Source organism: Delphinapterus leucas, chromosome 2 (genome assembly GCF_059928025.1).
Source record: "Delphinapterus leucas isolate spDelLeu-1000000601 "Yukka" chromosome 2, BTC_Dleu_Yukka2, whole genome shotgun sequence".
NCBI lineage: Eukaryota > Metazoa > Chordata > Mammalia > Artiodactyla > Monodontidae > Delphinapterus > Delphinapterus leucas.
In genome coordinates this window covers 97,188,223-97,216,178 of record NC_143130.1, presented here as the reverse complement: position 1 = coordinate 97,216,178, position 27,956 = coordinate 97,188,223, and the positions used below count along the sequence as shown (strand labels likewise).

The 27,956-nt window shown below is 41.2% G+C and overlaps 1 protein-coding gene and 1 pseudogene across 5 annotated transcripts in view; one reads left to right on the top strand and one right to left on the bottom strand.

Moving 5' to 3' along the window:
• The window catches only part of INO80 (INO80 complex ATPase subunit), a 131,187-nt gene that overhangs the window by 8,239 nt on the left and 94,992 nt on the right, over positions 1-27,956 (bottom strand). For all 5 annotated transcript variants that reach the window (XR_016392116.1, XM_022587428.3, XM_089907336.1 and 2 more), the window contains 5 exons: positions 27,583-27,710; positions 17,606-17,700; positions 11,432-11,504; positions 876-1,034; positions 136-238 (listed from right to left, as the gene is read on the bottom strand). Coding sequence is in view for 4 of the 5 variants with exons in the window: in XM_022587428.3 (XP_022443136.1) it covers positions 136-238; positions 876-1,034; positions 11,432-11,504; positions 17,606-17,700; positions 27,583-27,710 (558 nt within the window). In the remaining variant the exon portion in view is untranslated. The remainder of the gene's footprint in view (positions 1-135; positions 239-875; positions 1,035-11,431; positions 11,505-17,605; positions 17,701-27,582; positions 27,711-27,956) is intronic.
• LOC149750218 (small ribosomal subunit protein uS12 pseudogene) overlaps positions 216-27,956 on the top strand; it is a 52,905-nt pseudogene continuing 25,164 nt past the window's right edge.

Genomic DNA, 27,956 nt, shown 5'->3' with positions numbered 1-27,956 from the left:
GTTTCTCCCCAGACAGTCTTTGGCTTTGCCTCCCCTTGGCACAGTCAAGGGCGCCTTCCATTTCCAGAAGAGTGGGGCTAAAGAAACATCTCTGTAAGGAGGAGAGAGCGTTAATAAGAGGTCTAGAGTACATACATTTCTTCTCCAATTCTTCATCGTCTAGAAGAAGGCTAACCACCTCTTTGGGTTTCAAGGTATCCGGTTTGAAGTTTCCACCAGAAATCACCATCCGCTGAATCTGAATATCAAAGCAGATCAAAAACCACCACCATCAGGCATCCATTCCCTTACGACAAATATTCAGAAAGAAAGAAACATCTTTCTTCATCTGTTCTCTGGTGAGGCCCCTGGATTTCCTACTTCTTTTTCATTCGTGTGACTGGCTCATCCAGGTCATTTGTCCAACAGAAAGGAGAACTTCTTTTGCTTGCAACTGTTAATTGATAGCTATAAGGTCCAATAATACTGAATCAAGAAGGAAAAGAACCCCAAATAATCATTTCTTTAGAAACCAGCAAATTTGTCACACAACTCAGAGGCCGGTCACACTGAGAGTACTAGGGTGAGAGCAAACGCCATTCCTTCTTCCCCTGAATGTGAAACCATGTCAAATAGGAAAAGGCCACGACCTGGGGTCCTCTTCACATGAACAACAGCTGAATGTAGGTTGTAGACACCATTCTGGTAGAAAAGGAGTAAGGAATGGCCAGGGCAGTAGACTGCTTTTGTACGGGACCTCATTTTATTTTCTATTCACAAGAAATTTTAGTGCTTTCATGACCAACGAAAGCCAAGACAGTCTTAAGTCTTAGTCCAGTCAATGTGGCTGGACTATTTTCTCTACCAGCACAATACTTCCTTTGCCTTCTGCTTACCTCACTCTTCTCCTTGGCTCGCTGCAGAATGCGTTCTTCAATGGTGCCCTTACAGATTAGTCGGTACACGGTAACCTGCTTTGTCTGCCCCAAGCGGTGGGCCCTGTCCATGGCCTGCTGGTCCACAGTGGGGTTCCAATCGCTATCATAAAAAATCACCTGCATAGGCAGGATGAGAATACAGCAAAAATGAGGCACTCTCAGGGCAATACTAGGAATTCTGATAGCAACCCAGCCACTCATCTATTTCAATAGTCTGATGCCAGATTTTTTCTACGATATAAAGATGAACAGGTATCTATCTACTCATAAAACCAAGCCATTCCCTCATCTGCCCTGGGCAAAAGAGACATACTCTGAGCGTTTTTCAGGGTTTTCATTTAAAAAGAGGGAGTGGCAACAATATTAATAGTTAACACTCAGGGCTTACTATTTGCCAGTCATTGTACTACGTGCTTTATGTGTATTAACTCACTTAAATCCCACTACCACTATGATTTAGGTACTATTTAAAACCCCCTTTTTATAGATGAGGAAACTGAGACACAGAGGAATAAGAGATTTTATCCAAGATCACACTGCCTAAATAAGCAGTGGGCCTGGGATGTGAGGGATGTGAAAGCCTTCTCTTTAACCCTAGGCCTACCTTGTAAGAGGCAGATATGGCTTTCCTGGCATTCTCAGGTTCCCAGTAACAGGGTCATTTCCTGTCTCTTGAATTCCAGGCAAGAAATGTTTAAAGGGTTCTCTGGAAGTTACTTCTAGTTTGCTAAACAGCAAACACAAACAACAACAAAATGTACTCCCCCCTCCCCCGCCCCACCAGTGATGCTAAAACCAACAGACTCCTGGGTCCTCAGCCCTGAGGCTACTATCAATACAGTAGACCTCCTAAAAGAAAGCCAGTTCAAAATGACCCCTATCTCTCATGCGTCCTCCTCTACATTCAACCAAGTCACCAAATCCAGCCAGTGCTTCTTCAGAAACAAACCTATCCTTTCTACAGTCCACTGTCCTCCTTGACCAGGCCCTCACCACCTACATCTGGCTCACTAATGTTTCTAGACCAGCAGGCTTCTGAGATCTGTCTCTTTCTTCTTCAGTCTACTTTGGGTACCACTGGAGACCACTCCATCTCTCTGTCGATTATGCTGTTACACACCAAGTCCAAGCTCCCCTCAATAATCAGGTCCTGCTATACTAAGACAACTTCATTTTTATTCTTTCCTAACATAAAAGCACCCCTTCCCTTTTGTCAGATAGGTCTCTTTGGTATCCCTCACTTATATTACGTTTGTTTGTACTACTTCTTGCTTAAGCTGATTTTCTGACTAACAATCAATCCTTCAACTTTTCTCTGTTGATTAAGGTTCAGTTTAAGCTTCACCACTTTCAGGAAGACCTCCCTGATTTCTCTTGCCTGTAACAACGTCTCCTTTTCCTATTCCTCATGAATTCCTATTAGAAGTAACACTGGTTGAAACCTTTTGAGCACTTAAAACAGATGTGCATACATATCTCACTAAATTTTCAAAAAAACCTTATATATTTCCTTCATCTTACAAATTAGGAAGAGACTGGCCTGAGTTCACAATCCTAATAGTCTCCTTCCGCAACGTGCACTATTAGCAAAATGTTGCATCACCTATCCTGGTCCAAGTTCCCACTTAACTGCTACCTTCTAAAGGTGAGCAATTGCTTCGTGTGTATTACATATTTTAAAAATCTTCCTGTCTAGTCTTATTTGAGGACAGACACCATCCACCAGTACAAAGTAGAATTTTACAAATATTAGTCAATTGATACTAGAATCTCTAAGGTGTGATCAAAACTAGATAGAGCCTTAAAATGTAGGCTGGGGCTTCTCTGGTGGCGCAGTGGTTGAGAGTCTGCCTGCTGATGCAGGGTACACGGGTCTGTGCCCCAGTCTGGGAAGATCCCACATGCTGCGAAGCGGCTGGGCCTGTGAGCCATGGCCACTGAGCCTGCGCGTCCGGAGCCTGTGCTCCGCAACGGGAGAGGCCACAACAGTGAGAGGCCCACGTACCTCAAAAAAAAAAAAAAAAATGTAGGCTGAAGAGTGATTGATTTCTCTTGACACTGTTCCTCTAGATGCTTTTTCCCTTGCTTAACACCATTCCTAAGTAATTTATTTTCTCATTTAAAAATGGAAGCAATTCTTCTGCCATTTTCTTCAGAATTCACTTGAGGTAAAGATGGATAAAAGGCATCAGCATTTTCAATGCTCTTGCCTCTACTAATAAGGACCCCCACTGGCTCTTTCTTCTGGCGCTCCTTTTGTCTTGCTTTCATATGAGGTATAATCCCTCAGTTTTTAGTGTAGGTTAGAATCCTTGAGGAAAAAATTACAAACTGCCTGCCAAAGAAAGAAAATCATTATGAAAGCTTATTGTTAATCCACAGTGTCCACAGATCTAGGATTTGGAAGTACACAATGTTTGTCACTTGTAGAGGAGTTTAGCCACAGGATATTCTGAGCTTCAACAGGATATGAAAAATTTTAGAAAATTCAGTTTAAACTTTCAGGGAGAACAAAGGAAGAGAAGACAGAGTTAATGAAAATGAGACCTCCGGACTTCCCTGGTGGCGCAGTGGATTCCGGGAAGATCCCACATGTCATGGAGCAACTAAGTTCATACGCCACAACTACTGAGCCTGCGCTCTAGAGCCCACAAGCCACAACTACTGAGCCCACATGACACAACTACTGAAGCCCGTGCACCTAGAGCCTGTGCTCCGCAACAAGAGAAGCCCCCTCTTGCCACAACTAGAGAAAGCCTTTGCGCAGCAACGAAGACCCAACGCAGCCAAAAATAAAATTAATCTTTAAAAAAAAAAAAGGAGACCTCCAATTGGACTGGGGGGGAGGGTCATTATTTGCCCAACATACCTAACATGACCTACATATGTGGAAAATGAGAGTTGATGTCACATCCCAAAGATAGTACCTTAGTAGTCCAAGCCTAAGGCAATGGTTCAGCATGAATTCATAATGGGGAATCCTATATTATGAATCATTTCATACGTGTTTCCTCCATATTTACATTTTCTTCCCTGGAAGTCTCAGTGGCAACCAAACCTAATTCAACTTGGGTTCTTTTGAGATCATAAACAATAAGATTAAAGCCTAAGAGATAGGCTTGCAATTTAAAGTCCCCCCTTCCCCCAATTTAGCGGCTATCTATCATTCAAATGGATTAAAAGAGGTGAGGAACTGGGAAGAAAGAGAGAATAAAATAAGATTCTACTTAACCCTATCCAATAAGCTATTGATGTTTAAAAAAAAAAAAAAAGAAAGACTCTACTTAGAAAAAGACCCAGGGAAAAAAATTATGAAATATGTGTAAGCTAGTGGGTTAAGACAAAAACAGAGAGAACTAAAAACCAAGTTCGATGTATGGTTATTATCTAACTTGACAATAAAATGAACACTGAATCAACCATGACATGAACTCAGGGAGAGGGAGTCAGGGGAGACCATGCCCATTAGAATAGGACAGAGATGACATCTTTGTTTATGGAGCTCAGTGAGACATTCTAGAGAAAATAACAATTAAAGAACTACAACAGCTGACTTAACTAGGAAAGATTAAAGCTAGTCAGTCCACAATGTGTGGCCCAACAATGACTAAGGGGAAATAAATTACTTGTCAGCACCTTTATGAAGTTGTAAACACCAAGCTGGGCGGGCACTGGGAGGGGAAGCAAGGGAAGAAGGTGAGAGCTGAGATGGGGTAGAGGCGCCTGGCTATACAGGTCAATAAGAGGGAGTTTCAGGGGATGAGGGAGTGAAATGGAAAACAGGAAAATTTAGAGGAACAACTGGAAAAAGCTGACCAACACTTGGAGGGTGGAACTCACTCTTTTTTTCCCCCAAGAGAACAGGTGGAAGTTCAGTCCCTTGGGAGGGCTGAAAGCTGCCCCATGTTGTCTCACAGGACATAAGACTTCTCACACTGTTACTAAGGGACAAAAGCTCTTCAATCTCTCTCTACACATAAACATTTAAAACAGATCTCACACAAACAAAACCAACAGTGCAGTTTATAACAATTTCTCACTAAACAATGTCAAATGCAAAGAGATCCCTACTCCAAGAAGAATACACAAAGAACAACACAGGCAGTGAGGGGCAGTTGCCATTAACTTCATGCTAAAATCATGTTTTTACTAACAGAGTGAGCCAGACATAATCCCAATGTTTACAAATACACATTTATAAATGCACTCTCAATCATAAAACATTAAGTTTTTCCTGACATTTTAGGCAGACTAACCTCTTCCTTGTCCATAAATGGTTCTGGGGATCTTCCAAAGCTGAACAAATCTCAGAACAAAGGAAAAATGCCAGGCAAGCAATTAAGTTTATTGTTTCTCTAATAATACACACACAGCAAGTATAACTTAACTCCACACAAAGCTTTATCTAGCAACTCATTTAAATCTTTTATTTACTTATTTTTGGCTACATTGGGTCTTTGTTGCTGTGCGCGGGCTTTCTCTAGTTGCAGTGAGCGGGGGCTACTCTTTGTTGTGGTGCGCAGGCTTCTCATTGCGGTATCTTCTCTTGTTGCGGTGCGCAGGCTTCAGTAATTGTGGCGTGTGGGCTTCAGTAGTTGTGGCACAGAGGTTCTAGAGCACAAGCTCAGTAGTTGTGGCGCACGGACTTAGTTGCTCTGCGGCATGTGGGATCTTCCCGGACCAGGGCTCGAGCCTGTGTCTCTTGCATTGGCAGCTGGATTCTTAACCACTGCGCCACCAGGGAAGCCCACTCATTTCAATCCTGTGGTCTCATTTCTTCTGAGTATTCCAGGAGGTTCTAATTTATGAGTCCCTCAGCCCTCCCCTCAAAATTACATGTAAATTATTTTGGAACTGGGGACTCAGAATATTCAGAGCCTCTCTCTATGCCCCAGGATATAAAGAGAATTCCTACTTCTACTCCTCTAGCTACGGGGTTAGGGGCCTACTTTGGTTCTTTCTGACTGGCAGGACCAGCTTACCTACATAAGGCAAACTGTGAAAACCAGAAGCATGATGCAGATCTGCCCCACTCAAACCTGCTTATTTTTTGGCCATTCAAATGAATGACTAGGTGAACTATTCCTTAAGAAACCATAGGCCAAACCTGACACAGGCAGGCTGAGAAGAAGGGAAAGATATTTTAATCAAATGAACCAATGCTAGGCCTCCCCAGGTAACCTCATCCAGCTCCATGGCCTTAAATGTCATCTATGACCTGATGATTCCAAAATACATCTTGAGCCTCAAACTTTCTCTTAAATTCCACGCTCTACCACCTGGGTGACAATGCCACTTAATGTCTGGTTAAGAGTCTTGAACTTAACAAACCCCAAACCAAACTCTTGATTTCCCCTCTCAAACCCGTTCCTCCCCACACCTTCCCCTTAACCAGTCGTTGGTATCTCCATCATTCCAGCTGCTCAGGTTGAACACCTTGGAGTTCTCCTTGATCCACATGATCCACATCCAATCTAGTAGTAAACCCCAATGGCTGTACCTTAAAAATACATGCAGATTCCAATTACTTCTCATCACCTCCACTGCTTCAATCCTTGTCCAAGTCACCATCGTCTTGTGTCTAATTCCTAACTGAACTTCCTGCTTCTACTTCCTTCCCTATAGTCTTCTCCACCCCACCCCCCTGAAGCCAGGACACATTTAAGCTCAAGCTAAAGTTCTTCCTCTGTTCAAGTTCTTCCAGTAGGCTCCCACCTCAAAATCCTAACCATGGCCTATTAAGCCCCACACAATCTGCTTCTGCCACTCATTTTATACCACTCTGCCCTCATTCATTCTGTTACACCTACAAAGGGCTTGCTTCATTGCTTGATTATGCCAAGGATGTTCTCACCTCAGGGCTTTGTTCTGTACTTATCTCCTTTCCCTGGAATGCTATTCTTTTCTGCCAGATGCATAACTGGCTTGCTTTTCTCACTTTCTTCAGATCTTGGTTCAAATGTCACCTTATCAGAGAGGCTTTACCAGCCCATATAAAACAGCAACCCCTGACCCTGAATTGGGTTTTGAAAAACAATCAGAAAGGGCTTCCCTGGTGGCACAGTGGTTGAGAGTCCGCCTGCCGATGCAGGGGACAGGGGTTCGTGCCCGGGTCTGGGAAGATCCCACATGCCGCGGAGCGGCTAGGCCCGTGAGCCATGGCCGCTGAGCCTGCGCGCCTGGAGCCTATGCTCCGCAACGGGAGAGGCCACAGGAGTGAGAGGCCCGTGTACCGCAAAAAAAACAATCAGAAGTTTACCAGGTGGAAGAAGACAAAGTGCCCAGGACAAAGATCTATGATGAGGGAGCTGTTAATGTAATATTATGATACAGTATGGTGGGTTCAGGAAACAAGTCAATTGTTATTACCATAACATAAATTTTTTTGTTTTCTTCTTTGAAAAATGACGTCTTTGTTTCTGGACAATGCATGCTTTTCTTTAACGATTAAAGCACATGTATAATGTATGTTTGAGGCCACAAAACAGGCTGTTGTAGTTAGCACAGAAATCAGGTCAGAGCCAGAATGATTTCCCTGTACCCCAATATGGGAACACTTCTTTCATCCCATCCATCCGTCCGTCCGTCCATCCATCCATCCATCCATCCACTGGACCCCTGGAAGTCACAGGCCACAGGCCCTTCAGAGAGCACCGGACACAGCTTTCACCTGTACCTGCCAAGTGCCAAAGGGCACTCCAGATCCCTAGATAGAGCCTAACAGACCCAACCCTTAGCAAACCTGCTAGTCACTGTGAAGTCAGCCCCCCACCCCATCCCCACCCCACCCCCAGCCTGTGCCCCACGCTCAAACAGTTGGAGGGCTGGCTTCAACTCCGGTGAGCTGGTTTGGGACTGGAAAGGAGGGAGAGAGCAGAGGGAGATGGTGGGAAGTAGGGAGGGTGCGCCAGCCTTCCCCTCCTCAGGTTACTGACGTCCCGGATCTCAGAGTCCGTGTCGCCGTCTTTGACCCACTGCCCCCACACTGATGGCTGGACCTGGTGGCAAGACGCCAAGTGGACCCAAATCCGGATCTAGGTGGGAGGTGATGGACTTCATCGTATGGAGAAAGGGGGGTGGGTTGGAATCTGGTGCCTGGTGAGGTGGCGAGTGGCAATGAAGATCTCCGAGTCCCCCCTCAAAATGATGGTTGCGTCGCCAGGAAATCCACTGACCCCGAGAGAGAGCAGTACCTCCCCTAGACATAGGCAGAGGCGGCCCATGCCCTGGCGCCACACTGGGCAGCTTCTCACTCTCCCAGTGCTTTGCAGTCAACTGTTGAAAGCCCCTTCTTTTCACCATTCTTCCATGCTAGGCCCCCAACCTCTCCCCGCCTCTGGAACATAAATTTTGGAAGGAGTAACAGTCTGGCAATTAGGCTGGAAAGGGAGATAAAGGCCACAAAATGAAGGGCCTTGTATGTGTAAAAGAGCTTATACTTTATCTTGTAGATGACAGAGACTCCCTGAAGAGTTTTAAGCCAGGGAGTAGCATGGTTAATAAAGAAGGGTATAAAAACTAACAGAGGAGGTATGGGGCTAGGGACTGAGACTGGAGTCCAAAAGATCAGCTAGCAGAAAGTGATGAATCTTGTACTCACATTAAGAGTAAGACTAATTGGGCCCACTGCTGCCAACTCCTAGGCAGCTGTCAGAGAGTCCCCTTTAACCTGGGAGAGAACTTTCACTTTGCTGAATTGAATCTGTGTCTGGGTCAGTTCCTACGTGCTCCTCCCTCTATTTCAAATATGCACTGGCGGGACTTCCCTGCTGGCGCACTGGTTAAGAATCTGCCTGCCAATGCAGGAGACACGGGTTCGATCCTTGGTCCAGGAAGATTCCACATGCCGCGGAGCAACTAAGCCCGTGTGCCACAACTACTGAGCCTGAGCTCTAGAACCCGCGAGCCACAATTAATGAGCCCGCGCACTGCAACTACTGAAGCCTGCACACCTAGAGCCCGTGCTCTGCAACGAGAGAAGCCACCGCAATAAGAAGCCCGCGCACCACAATGAAGAGTAGCCCTTGCTTGCCGCAACTAGGGAAAGCCCACACACATCAACGAAGACCCAACACAGCCAAAAAACAAAACAAAACAAAACAAAAAATATGCATTGGCTTCACTCAGCTGGAGCAAAGCTTGGGATGTGAAGGGGGGTGCCGTGGGGCCTTCCAGACTACATAAATGTAATGACTGAGACCACCCACATGCTAAACAGTGTCTCAAGACCCCTAAAGGAACCAAATAACTCGTCCTCCAATCTGTGCCCAACTTCCCCCATTGGTCACCTCTTGGTATGAGGGAAGCACCCTGGTGCGGCAGGACTACCAGTCTTCACTCCTGGGTTCACGTCCTAGCTTGATCACCACCTGCCTGGCGTTCTCACACAGGTACCTGGGCCTCTCTAAGGATAACTGTGCTTGGGATGTTGAGACAAAGGCTTCCCGGGGTCGGGGGTGGAGAGGAGGGGAAGCAGGAGATCCAGAGATAAACTCAGGCCCAGTTCCTGGGGGCTGTGCAGAGACACAGGAGAGGAATATCAACCAAACCTGGTGGGGAACAAAGGTGCCAGAGAAGAAGCTACTGCCCCCTGGGAAGCCCCTAAGAGTTTCCACCCCTCTTCCAGCCATGCCTCCAGGACACAGCAGGGCTGAACCAGTGCAAGGCTCTGGAGTATTTCCTCCCCAATCGGCTCTCTTCCTCCTCTGAGGCTCCCAATCCCCAACTCTGGCCCTTCAATTCACATCATGTGTGAATTTGTTTTCACCCGCCCTGGGAATCCAGAGCCTTCCCTGGACTCCCATCCCCAGCTTTCCCACAGCAGCAGAGCTGAGCACAGAGCCAGGCAGACAAGGCCTAGGGGAAAGGAGGGGTATTTGGGGCCCAGTATAAATAATGAAGTCCTGGACCTGGCTCTCTCATTTGGGGCTACAAGGGTCACAGGATCCCTGAGGGCTATTAATGTGCAGGCACTGGGGTCACATGTTCCTAGGTGACATTTCATAACCATGAGTGAAGGAAGGATTATTATATTCATTTTACTGAGGAGGAAACTATGGTTTAGAGCAGTCAAGCAACTGTTTCACTTTCACATAGTGAACAGCAGAGCTGGGATTCAAACCCAGGTCTCATTTCTCTAATTTGAAGAAACCCCAAAACTATGGAATCTGCCCTCTATCACACACAAACTGACAACCAAAATAATTCATCAAAAAAAAAAAAAAAAAAAGAGTATGACTAACTGGGACAGTATGCTTGAAAACTAGAGTAGAGAACCAAGGGGCAAAAAGAAAGGTTGCTGATATGACACCAAGTGAGCTACCTCATCAGAGAACCCACAAGAACAACACTGCCACCAATGACTGCCTTCTCTTAAGATGACTGAGGCTGATGATGTGCACATAAGATACAGAATCTACCCAGTTATGCCTCCAGCAGTCCCCAGGCCCTGGAACCGTGTCCCAGCATGGTTAATTGGCTGAAGTGGTTTAGATGCCGAGGAAGGTATAGCTGAATCCTATGGTTGATATTCTACTTGGTGATGTTACAGAATCTGTTTTTCATTCTTGAAGGCAGGCAGTTCTACAGTGTAGCAGTTAACAAGGAGAAAGAATGAACACAGCCTAGAAGTGGAACCTGAGAAACATGGGATCTAGTTCCAGCTCTACTGTTGTGAATTTATTCAAGCTTCTTCACCTTTGTACTTCATTCATTTCTCCATGACCCTCCAGAGTTTGCATCCTCCTGATATTTGTGGGGATTCTGATGCTCTGTATTTCACAGAGAGGTACCACAACAATCACATTAAATGACATTTGCAGAATCATGCCTTCTACAAAACAATTTCCCATTTATGCATTTTTATGTGTCAGGGTTACTGATATTGTTTTTAAATATATTTGTAACCTGGGAATAAATCTGAGATACAAAAGGAATGCTCTTTTCTTCTCCCTTTCAGATGCTGAAGTATTCCTCCAAGAAGATTGGGCATAAAAGGATAGATAATTTGATGGGATGTCTTTTTATTTTATTTTTTAAATCACCAATTTCATTGCTCTCCAACCATGTTTATAAGTTCGGGATACAAAAATATGAGTTTTTCCTATGATGGAATAATGCATAAGAGTAATAAAACAACTTTTTGATTTGTTCACTTATAGCTCCTAAAACAAACACATCTGGTTAGTTGAGTTGACTGGGTTTTTTTTTCCAGTTTGTTTATTCACTGACATATTCCAAGTGTTTAAAACACTATCAGACACATAGGAGGCATTTCCTAAATATGTGTTGAATAAACGTGTAAGAAACTTAGAATAAGAGAAGGGAGAGAAAAGCCCAAAAGGAAAGCTAAAATGTTCCAGTTCCAGGCAAAGTGCCACTATTGTCTTTTAACACAACAAGAGACAAAGAAATAAAAAGTCTGTGACATATAATAAAGGATAAGGCCAACCAAACAACATATTTATAGTAGAAAAACCACATATCCAGTGTATTTTTGTGCTCTTGTTACTTACTGTATCTGCCGCAGTCAGATTGATACCCAGTCCTCCAGCTCGTGTACTTAGCAGGAACACAAAAATGTCATTCCTGCAGAAGAGGGAGGGATATTTTAAGAGGAAAAAATGAAAAAGAAAAATGGCATGTGGCAAAAGAGAGGGATCTCTGGACAAAGAACAGTGTCTAGGCCTAGAAAGAGTTTTGGTGGTTACCCCGACCTGATCCAGGTTTCTCTGACACACTGTACAAAGGTGCTCTGTTGCTAAAATCAAACCATGGTAGTCACCTTCCAATTTGCAGATAAACTTTTGCTGTCCACTAATATTGACTGATAGGGAATATAATTATAAACATTTGGCAAATGTAACAGAAAAATATGCTATGGAAGTAGAAACCTCTCTTTCTGTAACAGTCATATTTTTAGCAAGTCAAACTATTCCCAGTTCATACAGAGGGGACAAATAAGTCAGTATTTCCTGGTGTTTCCCCAAAGAATCATGACTTCCAATAATCTGGGAACTAATGATTTTAACTCCAAAGCACTAAAATTCATATGAAGAAAGTTAGTCCCAGAAAAATGACCCGAGGTCAGGATTAAGACTCAGGTTATGACTTCTAAGTATTACGTTGAAGTTAGGATCAATCCATGAAGACAGGCTGAAATTAAAGTACTTTTTGACAAATGCCAACATAACCCTTAACAGAAACAAGACAGTTTTCTCATTTTCCCTCTACATCCTACATCCTATTAAAGAAACCCAGAATTACAAATAAATCAGTAGTGCCACTGTCATTCATTCAGGCAGCAAATATTCACTGAATATCTTCTAGGAACAAGGGCCATGCCAGATCACAAAGAGCAGTCTTCGACTGTAAGATTTATCTATGTATACACATACAACTAGTGGCTCGGTTTGAGCCCAGTTCCTGCAGATAACATAAATATATTTCAAGACTATCTTGCATTTTCATGTTCCTGCCACCTGAGGTTATTTTCCAGAACACTTCTAAGGGAAAGGGACTGCCTTATACTGGTAAACAAACTTTACAGCCCTCTTAAATCAAGCTGCTCACCCCCTTTCTCTATGACTATAATGAGGAATAAAAGTAGAAATTCATTTATATCAGTGTTATTCAAATTGCAGGTCACACCTATCATTGGTCAGGTCACACCTATCATTGAAATCAGTTTGGTGAGTCTGGACCACATAAATTAAAGAAAGAAATAGAACAGGTTAGAAAATATTATAATACAACAAAGGTCATAAGGATAAGTATTGTTTTGTGATTTCAGATATGGTAGATATGTATTAAATCCCAATGTAAGATGAATTTTATTCTGTGGGTTCCAGTTTAAAAAAAATAAAGAAAAACGAAACACACTGACATCAGGATGCTCTCATCCCTTGATGCTGTTCTTCCTTGGTAAAGTCACTTGGCTGCTAAAGGTCTGTTTCCTGTGCTATAAAATGAGGATGCTCTGAATATAGTTGAAGTGACTAAATGATGACATATCAATGTCAAACATGAATACCAGTGAAGGAACTATTCTGAAATAAGTATCCTGGTTAATCCCTAAGCTGGGTAGGGCCTAGTAGAAATCTGTCCATTAATTTGCTTTCAATTAAACACAGCTTTCATAGAGGCAGACATGGATAACAGATCATGTTTGGAGGCTTCTTGTAGGGCATAATTCCAAAAGTATTGTACTCTCATGAAAGTTCTGCTCGTTTATCCTTGAATTTTATCATAAAGTTTAATATTTCAGAATTTTATTTATAAGATGTCATCTTTCACAGTTAAATCATAAAGGGCAAACCAAAAAGTTAAAAGGCATCTGCCAGTTTACAAACACATTTTCCCATAGATATGGGATGATATAAATGGAAGCTTGATACCTCACAGCCCATGGGAGAGTATTTAACCACAATAAGGTTTCAAATAAAAATTGATGTAGCCTTCCAGGGCCATACTAATCTCTATAGAACAATCCTTCCCACTCTGGCCTTAGGAAGATTGCTCAGTCCCATACATCTCTCTTTCCTGCTCTGTGGACACAGAGGCAGGGGTCAGAGGCTTCTCTCCGATATCTGTGTAAGAGCTGATGGAGTCACCCGATGCCTAGGACTTTTTGTTGGTGTGGGGATGGGGGAACAGGGATGGCACAGGGAGGGAGACAGAAGGCAGCTGGGATCTATAGTAAAAGAGTAGAGGCAAAAAGATGGGTCATTTCCATAGTCTGGACAGTCAGAGAGGTAAGTCCCCAGATGTGGTAATCATTCACAAACAAGGACTATATACAGAAAAAAACACTAGAGAAAGGAATATAGATAAAAATAAATTAGTAGCAAAACTTAGAAACATTAACGGTGGAAAATGTTTTTTGGGGGATATTAACTATTTATTGAGAAGATGCTTTTAATGATGAGGTAGATGGTAAGTAGCAACGTTTGGCTGCATTCAGTGTAATTTCATCATACTGTAATGGAAAAATAAGGATTATGGGAACCCTGGGTGATTAAAAATCAAGGAAATTAGTGTCCATCCTGGATCACACTGTTGGATCATATGTAAACAAAAACACATCTAAACTGAACTGTTGAGAAGTTCCTTTCTACTTAATAAATCTAGTATTGATAATGTGAATTAATGTTTTGGGAGCTGACTAAAAGGAAGAAAACAGAATCCCAGAAGGCAACATGATGGTCTGGGTGCCCTCTAGGGGGCTATAAAGGAATCTCAACTCAGGGTCTCTACTGGAAGGGGCCACAGAGACCAGGTTTCAGGGGTCTGTGAAGGAGCCTATGAAATCATGTAGCAAAGATATGCCTAAGTCTCACTCTTACTCTTCTTTAGTTAATGGCCCCTGAGGCTACTATGCAACAAAATACTCAAATAGTGCTAGGTACCTAGCTGACTGCAGTGAAGACTTGCTGAATGACTGAAAAAGAGCCAGAATTAAAGATACTGGAGCTTTATACTCTCACCAAGAAGGAAAAATCCACACTACACTCATTTTTTCTCATGTTTTCCAAATGGTCACCCGAGTAATCAGATAATCAGGGGGATCCATTTGGCAAACGTCATGGGGTAGGAGGAAGGGAAGCAAAGGCCAAGGCAACCCAGAGCAAAGACCTTGTGAATGGCTTCTAGGATCACGCACTGGTCACGTGTTCTGAATGTTGCCCAGTCAGGACATCCTGGCCAAACAGTCTTTAGTCTCAGTCAGACTCTTTCCTGGAAGGATCCCTCATAAATAAATCTTGTATAAAGGGAATGTAAATGGCTTTTTATAGGAGTTCTTGTTTACTCTGGCTGACCTTTGAGCCACAGGGCTTTCCAGTTGAAACTACAATTTTTTCTTTTGATGTCTTTTCATTAATAATAATGAAAATATTTGGCAAGTCATGCTTTTTTGTTTTCAAAAACACCTGTCTTTTTCTCTATATTGGGCTACTGTTGCCATTCAAATTTGTAAATTTAGATACCATTTGGAGGAACCTGCCTGACAAGCTCCTAATCAGCATAGGCACAGTTCAGATTCTATACGTGAGAGGTAGGAGATTATTTCCTAGCCACAATCCTAACTCTACCATCTAGCTCATATGTAGGAAGGGAAGAAGACTTTAGTCTGTTTTTTCATTTTACCTAATATTAGATGCAGATGCAGGTGTTAAAACGACTGTTACTCAGTAGCTAAATAAAACTCATTGCTCCCTAAGTAATTCTTAGAAGTTGTAGAATTTGGATGCTCAAGTAAGGTTTTCCAGGAAAGCAAAAAAACAAGATATTTACTAAGCAGATCTAGTATAATTTAATGGTGAAAATACCCTTCTTTTAAAGCTAAGCTTTTCAAGACTAATGTGTGCTACTGTGATTGCCCAAGTAATCACAAGTTAAATAAGAGATTTTAGAAGTAGTAAATTAGATACATCTACTGATTTTTTTCCACTAAAAGGTCACTGTAAAATTTGGTGAGCCCTGGATCTCACAGTCCAGTTTTCTGGGAATTGCTTCAGCTAGAAGAAAAATTGTAGCTCTACAACTCAGAAGCCAAAACTGTTAGAAGTCAACATAATACAGCTCTGATTGGACTCTAAACCAGTAGAATTTTCTACAAAGCCATATGACAATATGCACAGTCTTAAACATTCATATTCCTTTACTCAATAATCTCTCTTGTTTGGATCTATATTAAGAAAATAATCTAAAATGATGACAAAGCTTTGTAACAAAGATACTCAAGATTTTAACAACAGAAAGGTGGTATATCCAATGTAATGGAATATTGATCATTAAAAATAATGATTACAATGACTTTTTTAATGATATGTGAAGACCTTTATGATATACTGTTAAGTGGAAGAAATGAGGATACAGTCATCTTTACAATATGGTATCAACATATAAATCTAACTACATACACACATCAAAGACAAGAGGAATAAACCAAAATGTTAACAGTGATGGGATTGTGGGTGATTTTTACTTTCTTCATCAAATATTTCTCAAATTTTCCTCAACAGGCATTTTATATAATATACAATGACCCCAACTGTAACTGGAAAAAAAAATTAGCTTTGCTATAAATGAGATTCTCAAATGTACAATATCGAACATATTAGTGGAAAAAAACACAAACAGTAATAGGCAAAAGATCTATTACTTAATGGCTTTTCTTCTAACACACAACTCATGCTGCCTCATACCAATGTGCCCAAATCACTGAAGTGCTGGCATTCCTGGAGAAAACACAGGCACCCTGGGGGAAACATACAGTCTATAGATCTTGTATGTAAGATTCTTGTCATTTGGAGCTCTGAAAGTTGGACTAGATAAGGACATAGTGAAATGTAATTCATTTGATTTCAAAATCAAGGAAAGATAAAGATCAGCTGGTAAACTTTTTTGGGGGTGGGGAGAGGTGCACACAGTACGGAGTGCTAGGAGGCACTACTATGATTATACATGTCTCACTCAAATAATCAATTTAAGAATTGGTCGAAAGCTTCTGCTAGGTAAGAAGCTAAGTTAGGTCATCTACCACCTGCTTCAGGTAACAAACTAAAATAGGTCTAAAGCAGCTCTTCCCCTCCATTGTTGGTCAAACAGGCACCTGAATGCAGTAGTTTCAACCTAGGAGTTATTGGTCTGAGTATATACTGCAAACCAAAACATCAGGATGTATCTCCTTACCCATGCTGTGTTATAAAGGACCGTGCAATAGCAAAAATTCTCAATCAGAGGATATTCTATGTTGAACTACGGATTTGTTTTATGCTGAAGTAAAACGTGCTTTAAAACTGAAATGAAAGAAACTAAAAATTGCAACCTAAATACAAATGGCTATGTGCTTAATTTTCTACCCAAGAATTCCAAAGTTAAATATTAACAGACTACACAATTAAAGACCAAAAACTCAGAATTGTTCTGACTTACAGAACATTAAGATCTTACTCTATTCCTTAGTTCTCCAGGTCTAAGGAAAATTAAGGGTGGAGTTCAGGAGACCTGTCACTAGCAGACGCCAGCTTTCTCCTTGGAGAGAGCAGTAAGCAGACCCTGCTTATTACAATGAGAACCTGCACTTGGGATAATTATGGCTCTGTAGGCCATCAGCATCCAGCAGGCAGTATTTGAAATTTCATAGGCTCGTTATCAGGTGGGAGAAGTACTATAACTGAGAGCTGCCAGAGGAATAGATTGCACACTACTGCAATCTGTCATACTGCACTGTACTACTACAATATTAGAGGGAAAGCAGGAAAAAGGAGGTATTTTTCTTTAAACTTAAACAAAATGAAATGGGTAAGCAAAAACAAAAAGAAAATCAACTGTAAGTCAATACCCAGAGATAGCCATTGTTAACATTTAGGAATATAGCCTTGTGGACTTTTTTCTATGTACATATTATTCACATAAGGATCCTGGTTCATACTCAGAAATCATTTCTTTTATTGCCCAAAGAAACAGGCACTGATTTGGCACTAAAATTACCAACTATTCATTTCCTCTCTCTTTCACAGACACACAAATCTAAACCACTATAAGCAGATCTAGCCACCTCATAAAATAGCAGAAATTATATCATGATTGCTTAACAATCTGAGATGTGTTGGTCTTTCTTTTAACTCACCACCTCAACTAGAGGAAAATCAAATGACCATTTCTGTAATTCCTATTAACATTACCTGGTCTGAAAATCAGCAACCATGTCCCGCCTCTCTGAGATCTTGGATGAGCCATCAAGCCTCATGTAGGTATGCTTCCTGTAAACCACATATTCCTGCCAATCAGAGTAAAAAGATATAATAAGTTTGATACAAATTACTGCATTCTAATTTCCACAAGCATCTACCCACCTCATCCATATTGGGGGCAAGTCATTCTATCCAGAATGAGGAGAAAGCAATCTCAGAAGTATAGGAATTTGATTCGTAAATGAGTTTATTGTCAGGGTGCGAAAATAGAGGGTACCCTGAAGATTACAACAACTCTCAATTTCATCTTAGAAACTAATCTTATTCCTGCAGATTTCTGTAGGTTTTGTAAAAAAACAAACTAAACAAAACGAAATCTGTAAACCAAAATGGCTTTTCAGTCACTAACCAGATGTCTCTCATGGCTATGGAATAGCCAGTTTTCTTTCAGCAACACCCACCCCAATGGGTTTCTCTCCAGCAAATTCTTGCTGACCAAAGTCCTTGAATTTACAACCTAAGCTCCCTTCTCCCAGCACAGCATACATCACTGTTAAGGGAGGCCTAAGCATCAGAATGAACAGAAGACAAGGTAACTTTCCATGGCAGAGAATGTTCTTGGCATTATCTGTAAGAGGAATTAAAACTTTTAAGAATGGAGAAGAGATTTCAAGAGATAAAATAGAGGGGCTGTATCTCCATTCTTGGAAGCTGCAATTCCTCTTACAGATATGTCCAAATGAGCACTGATTTCCTTTCTTTACCCCAATTATATGGATTATGTTTCAAAAAGTCCACTTGCAGAGGGACTGTTACCAAAACCTAATACAGGGACTTCCCTGGTGGCGCAGTGGTTAAGAATCCGTCTGCCAATGCAGGGGACACGGGTTCTAGCCCCAGTCCGGGAAGATCCCACATGCCGCGGAGCAACTAAGCCCGTGTGCCACAACTACTGAGCCCACATGCCTAGAGCCTGTGCTCCACAAGAGAAGCCACCGCAATGAGAAGCCTGTGCACTGCAATGAAGAGTAGCCCCCGCTCGCTGCAACTAGAGAAAGCCCACGCGCAGCAACGAAGACCCAAGGCAACCAAAAAATAAAAAGCTAATACAGCTGCCTATTTGTAAGAAACACCACGAAGCAGTTTTTTCAGTTCAAAGAAACCTTTTTCCTATTGAAAAAGACTAATCATTTCTACATTTGGGAGATGTTTCTATTAATTAATTTTCTGTGGTCGAATGTTCTTCCACTGTAGTATCCTCATTATGGACCTCTTATGCCTGGCTGGGTACTTCAGCACAGAAGGTTGTTACAGTTTGGTATGACTGGTATAGTGTATGTGGCAGCACTCTTAGAGCAAGTTGATATATGTGTGTGTGTGTGTGTGTGTGTGTGTGTGTGTGTGTGTGTATTTCTTTTCCTTCCTTTTTGCACTATTTCCTTCTGTCTCCAGGTGGTTCTTTAAGGGCTTTGGTAATCACAGGGGGGGCAGAAAGTATTCAGTTAAAGCAAGCTTCACATTTAGTGGTAGAGCCCTATAATGGGAATGGGTTAATGGCAGAAGAGTAGGGGGTGTTTGGATGAGGAATTCAGGAAAGAAGATGAAAAATGACAGCATGATGATGGTCTTTAGAGGCTCACTATACCTGGGCAGCTAATCCAATCAGGAGATGTTGCCATCCAGAACAACAAAATACCTAGATTATAGAGAGACAGTCCACAGATTTGAACTTTAACCAAAAGGTGGGTTTCCTGCATAGGCACTGCACTCTTTTGCCTTTTGAACCAGAACGTCCAACTTTAGTGACAGGACTGATGAATGAACCTTCTTGTAGATCTTGCTGTTCATATAATTTATATATCAAGGTCAGAACAACATTAGAGATATTAATCCTAGGCCATAATCAAACCAACACTGATCATAGACAACCTGTTACTGAGGCAACGGAAGTGAATCTTTCCCATTTGCTGCTTTAAGCCTTTGCTCTCTCACCCAGGGGAATAGTGGGATTTCAGAAGGCTTAGTTGAGTTTAGATCCTATTTCAGTAAATAGCTTCAAAACAAGTAAATGGACATGGAAACAGCAGTGAAAAGCAGAACAGAGGAATAGCTATATCCTGACAATACAGAAAAACATCTATAAGATAAAGACTGAGCTAAAAAGGCAATTCAGTATTTCTTTCATTCACAAATTCTGGCTACACCAAAGCTATCTTAGGCATCTCTCTAGAACTCCAGGCTATTTGGGAAAGATAGTTAATTTAATCAAATGCTCATCCGGAAAGAAAAGCCTTATTTTTTCCAATTGTTAATTTCAAGAACTGTTCCATTCTTATTTCAGTTCTCCTATGATCCTAAAAACACCTAATGATTTAACATAAAATGTAATTCTATTTTTTAAAATAAAAAGACAAATTCTAACAACAAATGATTTGATAGTAGTCATAGCACTTTTGAAAAGTTAGTTTAAAAATCTATTTAAAAAAATCTATCCCCACTTAACAATCTCTATATCAAAAAGTTTTCTAACAGTTTTCTAATATCCATCTTAAGAGTCTTGCTTAATATATTCTTTTCAAAGCCAGCAGCTGAGACTGGTTAATTAGTAACTATTTGCTGAGTTTTGCAGTTAAATGTCTTTTATTTTTAAACAAACTTTATTTATCTATTTATTTATGACTGCGTTGAGTCTTCTTTGCTGCGCATAGGGTTTCTCTAGTTGCGGTCAGCGGAGGCTACTCTGTTGCGGTGCGCAGGCAGGCCTCTCATTGCAGTGGCTTCTCTTGCTGTGGAGCACAGGCTCTAGGCTCGCGGACTCTAGAGCACAGGCTCAGTAGTTGTGCTGCATGTGCTTAATTGCTCCACAGCATGTGGGATCTTCATGGACCAGGGCTCGAACCCATGTCCCCTGCATTGGCAGGCGGATTCTTGACCATTGCACCACCACTGAAGTCCCTTAAATGTCTTTCAAGGATGGCACAGCATTCTCATTCATCCCCCAATAGTCTGATAGTCTGTAAGTAATTCACTCCCATGCCTGAGGACCACTGCTGGATGACTACTGCTTGCTGGATGACTTTACTGTGTTTTGTAGAAACCGTGTCATGTTAGCACTCCTGTGCATTAAGAAGGACTTATGGTACAGAAAGGCCAACCGTTACCCAGTTCTTCCTGACACTTGGCACTCTGTAGAAACCAAGGGCATTTCTAACCCAAGTCTACTTGGGTTATTTAGGAAAAGCTCAGAAAATGATCCATCAGTATGATTAAATTTCTTGGAACCTTGTAAACCAATAATTCCTTTCCACTTAAAGCAGCGAAGAGAAAAGAGAAACCAAATGTAGACCTTCCCCTCCCAGAAGTCTCATAATTTAGTATCCTCCCTTAATTAAATAAATATGAACACCAGTATTCTCAAGTGGGTCAATAACCACTAACCAAAGTAAGCTCTAATTCTGCTTGAACTAATAAAATAAAAATTATGGCTTTTAACATTTAGGAAGTCTTTAGACCCATACAGTTCTAGTAGATACTATTTTTAAAAATTATTGAAGAAACCAAAGGGGTTATGGACAAGATGTACTCTTGGCATCTGAGTAGTGATTTTCAGCCGGGATTAAAATTCCTGGGTCCCACCCCAGGAATTCTGACTCTGTAGGTCTGGGTTAGGGCCTAGACCGGTTTATTTTTAAAAAGCTCCAAAGATGACTGCAATAGACACCCTATTTCTAGAGCTAAGAACAACCACTCCAGAGGGAAGGCAGGGCAGGGTCCCTTAGAATCATGCTATCTCAGCATGGCTCTCAGATGAGCAACACATGAAGTCTGTTAGAAATGCAGAACTGAGGGGCACACCCCATATCTAGTAAATCGAAATCTGCATTTAAGAGGTGTGACTTGTAAGTACATTTACACTGTTATAGAACATACCCTTATGCTATTTCTAAAGCACTGGAACACTTTTTTCAAGAAAACTCTTATATGGAATCCCTCTAATATAAAATAGATTTTTTAAAAAATTACTATTCTAGCTAACAAAGAAGGGTAGGGAGTCCAGGCCCCACCTGTTTAATGTCTACACCTAGGTCTCCTGTCCTATACCCAACCCCATCAGTTGAAAAACCACTGTCTTAGAATACAAATTGAGAAGACAGGTCAGTTCTGGAACATGTCCCTAAGTCCTACTTTTTAAGCAGTAGCATGTGAACAGAGCTATTAGCATAACTCAAAATAGTTTCAGCAAGTGCCTCTCAATCCTTTAAAGTATACTAAATAAAATCAAACATTCACACACCCAGGGGCGTAAAACAAAGGGTCTAGGTTCACCTTGCAGTAGTGATAATGATGATGACTAGCATTTACTGAACATTTACTAAGTGACAATCACTATTCTGTGTATTTTACCTGGTTTTGCTTATCTAATCCTCACTATAGCCTTTCAGGTAGGTGTTATTATTGTCACTCCCATATCTTACAGATGTTAAGCAAGGTCTCTAAAGTGACACAGGCAGTAGGCATGGAGCTAGGATGGGAACTCAAGTAGACTAGATCCAGAGCCTTTAGCTTAACCCCTCCACCTACTGCTTCCCAGACAGAACAGAAGCTCACTACCACTAGCGGAAAAAAAGGGGAGGGAGAAGCCCCAAAAGGTTCTTAATATATTATGACTATAATGATGAAAGGGTAACTGGGCACTTGAAAAAATAAAGGCAAATGTTTATATATCCCTAATGCAAACCTTCCATTCTGAGACTTCTTCTCTATTTCAAAGTTGTCTCTGATGTTCATTTTAACCCAATTTCACTGTCACAAAAAAATCTGAGGGGAAGACTCAGTATGATCCACAAACCTGCAGACCTAGTGTAACTTTATTTTCCTGGACACGCCCCTTTCCATCTTTGGTGTATATCACCAGCAAAAAGTGAGGCTCCCCTCAAGGTCTATTACAACTTCTGTTTTGTCCAAGCAAATTGCACCAAGTAAGTGAAATATGATAGTTATCCTTCCCTTATCTAATATAGAGCCCTCTGGAGCAATCACAAAGCATTCATGGGCCCACCATAATCTGCCTTCACCCTACTTGTTATTCCCCTTTCTTCTATACCATATGCTCCAGTTACGCTAAACTACTCCCCACTGCCCAATGTCTTGTACCTTCCCACGTCTGTGCCTTTTTACATCTGGCTTCCTTAGTCTGGAAATGCCCTTTTTCCTCATGGTTGAAATTCTATTTAAGTTCAGTTCATATGTCACCGTATGTGAAGCCTTCCCGAAGTGACCCAGATGGAAATAAATGTATCATCCCTCCTGCTACCTTCAGCTCTCTTTATGCTTTATTTTTGGCATTAGTATCAGGGTACACGTGACAGTTATTTGTGTGAGACATATATAAACATACATACATAAATCCTTCACTAGATTCATCTCTTAAAGTCAAAGACCACATTTAACTGGTATTTACCTCTGCCTAGCACAGTGCCTCGCTCATAGTTGACATGAAAAAGAAATGGACTAAACAGAATAAATATAGTGTGGTTGTAAGCAAACACATTTATTTCTATTACTTCTAAGACCTAATGAAAATGCTAGTTAACAGTGACCCCAATTTGCTTTTCATTCCACGGAGCAGTTTTAAAATACTCAGTTTCCCTGTATGTTCAGAATCACAGCTCCCAAAGGTTACTTGGAGTTCTAAGAAAAGCCAGCCCATAAATGATAGAATGTCTGTTTGGGATGAATCCTTCCCCAGTGAGGTACTTGCTGACTAGGCAAGTTACACAACCCAGTGTCTCAAATATCATCATTAGCTATGGATTATCTGTATTTAATTCTGTGTTGCATTATTTTCATATATTGGTGTAGTGCAAGATTTGTCTGGGTTTCAGTACTTAACAATCACACATACAGCACCAGTTGGCTGACCCTTTCCAAGTATTTCTGTATCGCATAGAAAATACTGAGGCTTATTTCCTTGAACTACAGACTCAGTTGCTTGATGCAATAGGAATGAATCTCAAAAGAGATGACTCAGAGATAATGTAAGTCATCTGTAGTGAGTTAAAAGCTCTCTGCAACTACTAAACTATGGGGAGGGATGGGGAGTATCCCAAACTATAGGGTAAAATGGTGGTGGTGGGAAAAATTTTGTCTGACATCCAGCTGGATGCCACCATCCCAAAGGCATAGGGGCTATGTCTGTGTCCACAGTACCCCCATCAGGCAAGACCCTGTATGTGACTCAGGAAATAAAAATAAACTGATAACATAACTTAGTGACCTGTGATATCCTCCCTTATTTATGTCCTTGACTTCTACCCATGGCACACTAAAAATTCCTGGCCCTGGAAATTAAGTAGTCCCCTTTTTAAATCCCCTATCTGGAAATACTATTTGGATACCATGGGACAAGATGAAATATTTCTGAATATAGAATTCTATTTGGAAGAAGATCTGATATATTCACTTGAAATTTAAATTAAAGTCAGATTTTTGCCCAAGAGAAGGAGGCTATCAATCACTTTAGAAAATACTGAGCAAATACAAAGTGCTTAGAACTAGTATTTTCACAAAATGGAATCCTGGCCATACAAAAGTGTGTGAAGTTTTACTATCTCTTAGTTCTTCTGAGTCACAGAAACAGAAAAACACATAGCCAAGGCTAAGGCACAGAACCAAAAAACCCCAAAAAGCTGTTAGATAAAAGAGATGCTGACACGCTCCACAGCTACACAGCACAGCTTCAACAGCCCCATGTGAGCTCAAATTCCTGCTCTATTGGAAGTTTTTCTTCCATCTTTGATATACAGGGTACAAGATGTCAAGGGAAAAAGAGAATCCTGAAAACATTTTTTTTTAAATCTAAAAAAACAAACAAGCAAACAAAAACCACAACACTCTGAGAATGAAAAAGCAAGGGTCAAGGTATTTTTTTAAATTAATACTAGGTCATGTTTTAAAGTGGAACATGGCTCTAATGAATGTTTACAATGAAAGCTTCCATCATGAAAGTGACTGAAAAACCCATAATACTCTTTGAAAAGATAATGAAAAGTAGACCTAATCCTGCACTGTCCTAAAATCCACAATACATTTACATTTCTATAAATGATTAGACAAATATTAAACATTGTGGGCACTGTAATTCTATGCCCACAAAATATATTTGGAGGGGCTTCCCTGGTGGTGCAGTGGTTGGGAGTCCGCCTGCTGATGCAGGGGACGCAGGTTCGTGCCCCGGTCCGGGAGGATCCCACATGCTGTGGAGCAGCTGGGCCCGTGAACCATGGCCGCTGAGCCTCCACATCCGGAGCCTGTGGTCTGCAATGGGAGAGGCCCGCGTACCGCAAAAAAAAAAAAAAAAAAAAAAAAAAAATATATATATATATATATATATATTTGGAGGACTAAACTCTTGGAATACAAAATGTGGTTCGTTTGAGTAAATAATATTAAAACAAATAAATAGACTGAAAAAAAGAAACTTTAAAATTTAATGTTGAAGGAAAAAGAATAGTATAGTAGTAAGGAAACTAGACAACAGTTTCATTTTAATTTTTCAGTACAAACAGTTGCAACATTTTCTGGCTTCAACATCCTAGAAGCATGTTACACACATGGCTAAGGAATGTTAGCAGTTGTGAAATTCAGGCTTTGAATCTGCTTTTCCCTAATTTAGAATTCCCCATAGAGCAATGCAACTACATTTAGAGAAGATTCTCAAGCTGCCTTCGTTGCTAAGCCTACCCACAAAGTCCACAGCCCCTCTAAAAATCCTGTTGGATTATAGACAGACAGGAAGTGACCCTGGTGGGTAGTGTTCACAGCACTCATTGTGAACAAAATCATTATCATACTTTGAATTACTTATCTTAGTGATTCTTATGAGTACCTAGAAGTGTGCAATATACAGAATAAGGGACTAAAATGCAGGACTGTGTCACTTAACCTACCCACACTTGCCTTCATCTACCAGAGCTAGCTTATTTTTTGGTGGCTCACCCCCTTTTCCTTGGAACTTCCCTTATAATGTGAATCAGCTTTTAAGACTCTATAATATACTGATATATAGCCTTGGGAAAAAAAAAGATTATTAACTCCCTTACAAAATCCTTAGCATATTATATTACCTTTTCTATAATTCTTATCAGTGAAAGATTACTATTTCATCTATACTTTCCTGACTCTTCAGGAAAAGGCAAGTGCACTTTATCTAAAAAGAGCCCCACTGAAAGAAAGTTACTCATATTGTTTTGGCTGTTGACATCATTTAGTTTGAACAAAATTTTTTTTTTGGCTGCATTAGTGTCTTTGTTGCTGCTCAGGTTTTCTCTAGTTGCGGCGAGCGGGGGCCACTCTTCGTTGTGGTGCGTGGGCTTCTCATTGAGGTGGCTTCTTGTTGTGGAGCACGGACTCTAGGTGCACAGGCTTCAGTTGTTGCAGCGCACAGGCTCAGTAGTTGTGGCTCACGGGCTTTAGAGCACAGGCTCAGTAGTTGTGGTGCATGGACTTAGCTGCTCTGCAGTACGTGGGATCTTCCTGGACCAGGGCTCGAACCCAAGCCCCCTGCATTGGCAGGCAGATTCTTAACCATTCTGCTACCAGGGAAGTCCCTGAACAGAATATTAAGGATGCAGGCAGTCTTCTTATTTTGGATTATTGTTGTTAGGACCTTTAACATAGTCAAGATTTACATCAAACACAACGGCTTAATCACCTCTTATGGTGACTCACAGTCACTTATAAGCATTTTTTCCATCATTTAGAAATAGATGACCTACTCACAATACAAAAAGGCAGAAACTTCTGCCTGTTGACAGCATTCCAGAGGCTAAACACTTTTTATTAAACATGAAACAGTGATTAAATTGACCTCAAATATTATTTGTTATGTCTCTTGCTAAAAGAAGTTGCCTGATTATTTAAGAGGCTGCCACTGAATTTAGATAAACTCACTGCAAAATTCAGCGAGCCAGCCTTGGCTTCTGAAGAACCTAAAATTCTCCCCTACTGCTACCCTTCATTCCTTCTGCACTGATAGAATCTCTACTCCCTTATTCCTAGATAGGGATAATAATGTCCAATTTCCACTTATTTATTACCAACTAGTCCCTGGAGTAGCAGGGTTAAAATTTAAAGGCTTATTAAATATGTAAAACACACCAAAAAACATGAGAATATTTATACACTACTGACATCCAGATGCTTTAGCCTCTCAACAGATGGCTTTCCAACTTTCTTGCACGAAAAACTTACTCTAGTGGTCTGTGATTATTTGTCCTCACTTTCACTCCTCTGTTTATATGTCCATGACTTTCTCTCCCTCAAATAATAAGCCACTACTTCAACAACAAGAAAGCAGAGAGAATGTCAACTCAGAAGTAATAAAAGAAACAAAATCTGCCCTGCACAGTAAGACAGAGCTGTATCTTTCACCATAACCCAATGGCTGTCAACTTTGGTTATATATTAGAATCACCTTGGGAACTTTTTATCCTAATGCCTAGGCCTCATTCCATACTTCTTACATAAGTATCTCTGAGGATGGGACATCAGTATTTTTTAAAGCTCCCCCAAAAGACTGCAAAATGTAGTCAGGTTGAGAACCACTACACTAACTCAGGATGAATAGCTGCTCTTAAGAATTAATCCCAAATCTTGTTTTCCATACAGAATTTCAGAGGACTTTTCAAGAAATTCCTAGGATCTGATCTGCTTTAAAATTCGGGAATTTCTTCACTAGTAAAGGAAGGAAGGAGGGGGATTCTATTTCACTGATACAAGGAAGGAGGAAGAAGTCCTTTGCACACTTTCATATCCGCCAGGAGTTGCTTCTCCTCCCCATATAGATGGTCAAATCACGAAGACAAGTTTTGGGTTCCCATTAAGCAGGACTGACATTAGTCATACATCTATGATTCCTGCAATTTAAATGTCAAAGCGTCCTAGTCCCCAAGGGTTCTTTCTCCTACCTCCAGCAGGTCTATCATCCTGGTCATCTGGGAGTAGATAAGGACCCTATGTCCTTGAGACTTGAGCCGAGTCAACAGGACATCAAGGGCATACAGCTTTCCACTGTCAGTGATGAGGCTCTCCTTGCCTAGGGAGAAGAAAAGGGGGGAAGCGGGAAATTATATTTAATTGAAGCAGCAAAATCACTCACTGCAAAGCTGTATGCAGCCAAAATTACTGCAACCAGGACGCTTGTCATCATGAGAGCAGGAAAGTACTCTAGAGAAGAATGCAAAGCACTGTTACATCATATCCAGTAGTGCTCTGGGAAGAAATATCCTGAAGTAGGGAGGTGTAGGTCCCCTCCCAACTGACAGTTCCCAATCAGACATCT